This window comes from Colobus angolensis, unplaced genomic scaffold, assembly GCF_000951035.1.
Source record: "Colobus angolensis palliatus isolate OR3802 unplaced genomic scaffold, Cang.pa_1.0 Scaffold8, whole genome shotgun sequence".
NCBI lineage: Eukaryota > Metazoa > Chordata > Mammalia > Primates > Cercopithecidae > Colobus > Colobus angolensis.
Genome location: NW_012121820.1, coordinates 7,981,383 through 7,986,493, shown reverse-complemented (window position 1 = coordinate 7,986,493; position 5,111 = coordinate 7,981,383). Strand labels below are relative to the sequence as shown.

At 37.8% G+C, this 5,111-nt stretch overlaps 1 protein-coding gene across 2 annotated transcripts in view; it reads right to left on the bottom strand.

Moving 5' to 3' along the window:
• Positions 1-343: 343 nt before the first annotated feature.
• The window catches only part of WFDC11 (WAP four-disulfide core domain 11), a 16,158-nt gene continuing 11,390 nt past the window's right edge, over positions 344-5,111 (bottom strand). For both annotated transcript variants that reach the window (XM_011928921.1, XM_011928920.1), the window contains exons 3-5: positions 2,367-2,517; positions 1,047-1,189; positions 344-519 (exon numbers count right to left, since the gene is read on the bottom strand). In XM_011928921.1, the coding sequence (XP_011784311.1) occupies positions 499-519; positions 1,047-1,189; positions 2,367-2,466 (264 nt within the window). In that variant the 5' untranslated portion in view covers positions 2,467-2,517 and the 3' untranslated portion in view covers positions 344-498. The remainder of the gene's footprint in view (positions 520-1,046; positions 1,190-2,366; positions 2,518-5,111) is intronic.

Here is a 5,111-nt window from a genome sequence, read left to right as displayed (position 1 = left end):
TACTCAAATTATCTTCCAGTTATTTACTTATTTGTTTAAACTTGTATATATGGAAAGCAGTTTTAGAATTGTTTATCCATATCTCTGTGAGAAACTATTTACCAAAGACCTGCTCTCTAAACAACTGAGTGAAAGTGCTGCTGAAAATTCCCCACATGAAAAATGGGACAGAAATAAAATTCTGTTCTGTGAAGCCCATGAAATTAGCCTATCAGTTCTAAGCTTATCAGATGGGACAGCAAAAGTTGGAAGCTTGTCTACAATGTAGGAGAGGAACAATACTGGGGATTTGTAATAAGGGTACTCATGGGTGGTGGGATGATCTGAAAAAAGGCAAGGCCACTACTGGTAAATGAGTTTATTCGTCAAGTGTTTGCTCTTGTCCAACTGTCAGTAAAAATAGACTGGTGTTCCTAAAAGTAGCCACATGGTACTACTATGAAACCTCTTAAACATTTCCTGCCCACACAGGTGGCAGCCTGGTGGGAAGCTAGGGTTTTAGTAATATTCATCGGTTTTCTGTAAAAGAAAAAGGTTAGATTTTTAGAAGCTAGAGAACTCCGAGAAACAAGCATTCATTCCCCCTGCTTAATAGTATCCATGTTCACCAGACAATGGGACAAGAATACTTTAACGTAACAACAGGAGTTGCCGACTTCTGAGTAGGTGAGGTATTGGTCTATTGAACAAAAAAAGGTGGAGACTTTGGGCCTGGCTGAGCCAAATGGCCCATGGGAAAGTCTGACTATGGAAGCAGTGGTTAGAAATCTGGACAAATTTAGGAAAAAAATAAGAAACTATGGTGTAATACAAAGAAGACAACACAGACAGGTATTGATTATATAATGAAAGAAGTAATGGGGTCTAAGCTGTTGTCTTGATTTACTTGCCAGTGAATTGCTTTCCAAGTTAAAGGGACATTGTCTTCCGTTATTTTTGTACCTAGAATTTGGGGTACCTCAGTCTTCTGTTTAGGAATAATAGCCTCTGCGAAGGGAATGAGAATCAGTGAAGATATACACCCAAGCAAACATCTCCCAACTCACGACGTTTATCCAGCAGATGTTTCCACAATAGGTCCAGCAGCATGTGTAATTTGTGTCTTTACATCTAAAGGCTTTAGAACACTTCTTGGTACATTCTTTGACATTTGGCTTTCCCCAGCACTCTTCAAGTAACAATTCCTTCCCTGAAATTTAGATGAGATGGTCAAAGGTTGATAGTACGTTTCAGCCAAGCGTGGAAAGAAAAGCCCTTCATATGTTTAACCGTTCCTCCTGGAATCTGGGCCCCAAATCCCAACCAAGATATCTATTTGCCTTTTAAGGGAATTGCCTTCATGAGCCTCCTCAAATTCCTGTCATTATACCTTCACTGACACCATTGCATCTTTACTGATCTCTTTTCCTTCTCAACTTCTGCAGGCTTTACCACTGTTGCAGGCCTCTGGGTCCTCTCTGAGCATCCCAATGATACAATTCAGTCAATCCCCAGCATTCACGTGCCCTCCTATGAAATCTATATTTACATAACAGGAGATCTCAGGGCCTGGCATATCTTGTAGCCTCATTGCAATGCCTATTTCACAGTGTGGGAAGCTAGGCCAGGTCAAGTAAGAAACAGATTCTCTCCCTTTTTCTTTCCCTACTTGCTGACTCTGTGTTTAATAACTCAGCCTCTCTTCAAATTCTTATCTCTCTCACTCAGTTTTCTTAGCCCCTCCATTCATCCCATTTTCTCATCATATGAGAGGTTGCCCCACTGAGAACCAATCTCAAGCCTCTTTCCTAACTTTTCACATTCTGAAAGCCTTGCCACTGAAACTAAGGATGTGTATTTAAAAATGCCCATTTGGTACTCATATGACAAAGTATATGCAACTAGCGCACAGAGATATCATTATAGAGCTGCAGAATGAGCTCTATACTGACATCTCACCCTCAAAGACAGTCTAACATTGGAAAATGTTTTCATGTTTATAGCTTATGGTATATATACACACACACATGTGTGTGTAAATATATATATTTAAATATATATCTTATATATGATATATATTTATATATGAATGTATATAAATATTCATATATATTTAAATATAGATAGATAGATACATAGATAGAGAGAGATGGAGAGAGAGAGAGATAGACAGATATTGCTATTTTCAAGGTTAAAAGAGGAAGCATTAAAGGACCTCAGCTTAGGGATTTCTTGAATCTCTGTGCATACAAAGTTGTCTGATTCTCTGATGGGTGATCCTATGAAGGTGGGTCCTGAGTCAGATACAGTAGACATGAAATCCCCTCCCTTGTTCAGAAACAAGCTCATCCCCCTCCTGTGGCCCTTAATCCAGCTTCATCACCTACTGGAATATTTTTTCTTCTTCATTTCTCCCAGCACAGACAGTAGCACCGTACAGAAGAAGGTCATAAGCATGAGTATCCACAGCTTCATGAGGCTGACCATATGTGTCTGAATATATGTTGTTGGAAGGATTGTTTTTCTTCCCAGCTGCTGCTAGAGATCAAAACATATAAATAGGGAAAGAGAGGTGTGAAGCAAGAGAAAGTGCTTGTCGAATTTCTTCATTCTCTATCTTCTCACTATTCCCCCTTGCCCTCTGCCTACCCAACAACTGGCACACCTAAGCTGAGTGTTAGCTTTGCCAAAACGAATCTCTCCATCTCACATCTCATATTTTCCTTTTGCTGGAAAAAAATGTAATGTGTTGCCTATTTTGATTAAAACATAATTCAAATTCAGCTTACAAAAAAAAAATTTGATCTTTTATTTTAGGTTTGGGGTACATGTGAAGGTTTGTTACATAGGAAAATTCATGTCGTGAGAGTTTGTTGTACAGAATATTTCATCACCCAGGTATTAAGCCCAGTACCCAACAGCTATCTTTTCTGTTCCTCTCCCTCCTCCCACCCTTCACCCTCAAGTAGATCCTAGTGTCTATTGTTCCTTCTTTGTGTTCATGAGTTCTCATATTTAGCTCCCACTCATAGGTGAGAATATGCAGTATTTGGTTTGAACAAATTCTTTTTGAAAATGTGTTCAACATTTATTGAACACCTACTATGTGACAGGCACTATTATACACCATACATAGAGAGAGGATCCTTAACTTACGATGGTTTGACATACAACTTTTCAACTTTATGATGGTGCAAAAGCAATACACATCCAGTAGAAATTGTACTTTAAGTACCCATCAACCATTCTGGAGGTTTTTTGCTTGGTTTTTTTGTTTTTGTTTTTGTTTTTGTTTTTGCTGTTATATAATATTCCATTCTGTGAATATGTCACACGATACGTATTTATCTTCATGAAAATGAACATTCAGGTTGTCTGCAGTGGTTTCACTGTTGAAACCATAAAACTAAAGCAGCCATGAACAAATATACTATTCTCCTGCACATGAATGAGAATTTTTCCCCTTTCCATCCATGCTTAATTTTTCTCTTTAATTTTTTTTATTTTCAGCACAGTATTAAATACATTACATGAGCTATTCAACACTTTATTATAAAATAAGCTCTGTTAGATAATTTTGCCCAACAGTAAGCTAATGTTAAGTGTTCTGAGCACATTTAAAGTGTTAGCTTACAAAATTCTTAACACATAAAAAAGCACATAGAAGAAAGTGAAAATATGTCTAGTTATCCCACTATATCGATGTACAATATTCTATCTTTCATATTTGCATAGATATAAATATAGATTTCTTATAAAACAAAAATTATATAAGCTTGCTGTTATATAATGACTTTTTAAAAACTACTTCATTAAGATATAACTGACATATAAAAAGCTATTTATAAGACATCTTCGCTGGGCGCGGTGGCTCAAGCCAGCACTTTGGGAGGCCGAGACGGCGGATCACGAGGTCAGGAGATCGAGACCATCCTGGCTAACACGGTAAAAAATACAAAAAAAAAAAAACTAGCTGGGCAAAGTGGCGGGCGCCTGTAGTCCCAGCTACTCGGGAGGCTGAGGCAGGAGAATGGCGTAAACCCGGGAGGCGGAGTTTGCAGTGAGCTGAGATCCGGCCACTGCACTCCAGCCTGGGCGACACAGCAAGACTCCATCTCAAAAAAAAAAAAAAAAAGACATCTTTAGTGTATACAACTATAATGAGTTTGAAGACAAGTATACACCCATGTAATCATCACCACAATCTAGGCCATAAACATATCCATTGCCTCCAAAAGTTTCCACTGGCCTCTTTACTTATTATTTGGTGTGTGTGTGCAGTAAAAATAAGATCTGTCATCTTAACAAATTTTTAACTTTGCAATACAGTATTGCTAACTATGGACACTATGCTATACAACAGGTCTCTGAGATGTATCCATCTTGTATAACTGAAACTTTGTGCCCTTTGACTAATATCTTCAATCTCTCTGCTTGTTATTTGGTCTGTCCAGGGTATCTAATTCTTACTGATTTAAGTTAGGAGAGTTGTATTTTTCCAGAAATTTATCCATCTCTTCTAGGTTTTCTAGTGTATGTGTGTAAAGGTGTTCATAGTAGCCTTACATGATTGTTTGTATTTCTGTGGTGTCAGTTGTAATATCTCCTGTTTCATTTCTTAATGAGTTTATTTGGATTTTCTCTCTTATTTTCTTGGTTAATCTTGCTAATGGTATATCAATTTTATTTATCTTTTCAAAAAACCAGCTTTTTGTTTCATTTATCTTCTGTATTTTTTTTGTTTCAATTTCATTTAATTCTGCTCTGATCTTAGTTATTTTCTTTTTTTATTACACTTTAAGTTCTGGATTACATGTGCAAAACATGCAGGTTTGTTACATAGGTATACACGTGCCATGGTGGTTTGCGATACCCGTATTTCTCCTAATGCTATCCCTCCCCTAGCCCCCCACCCCCTCAACAGGCCCTGGTGTGTGATGCCCGCCCCCTGTGTCCATGTGTTCTCATTGTTCAACTTCCACTTATGAGAACATGCGGTGTTTGGTTTTCTGTTCTTGTGATAGTTTGCTGAGAATAATGGTTTCCAGCTTCATCCATGTTCCTACAAAGGACATGAACTCATCCTTTTTTATGGCTGCATAGTATTCCATGGTGTATATGTGCCACATTTT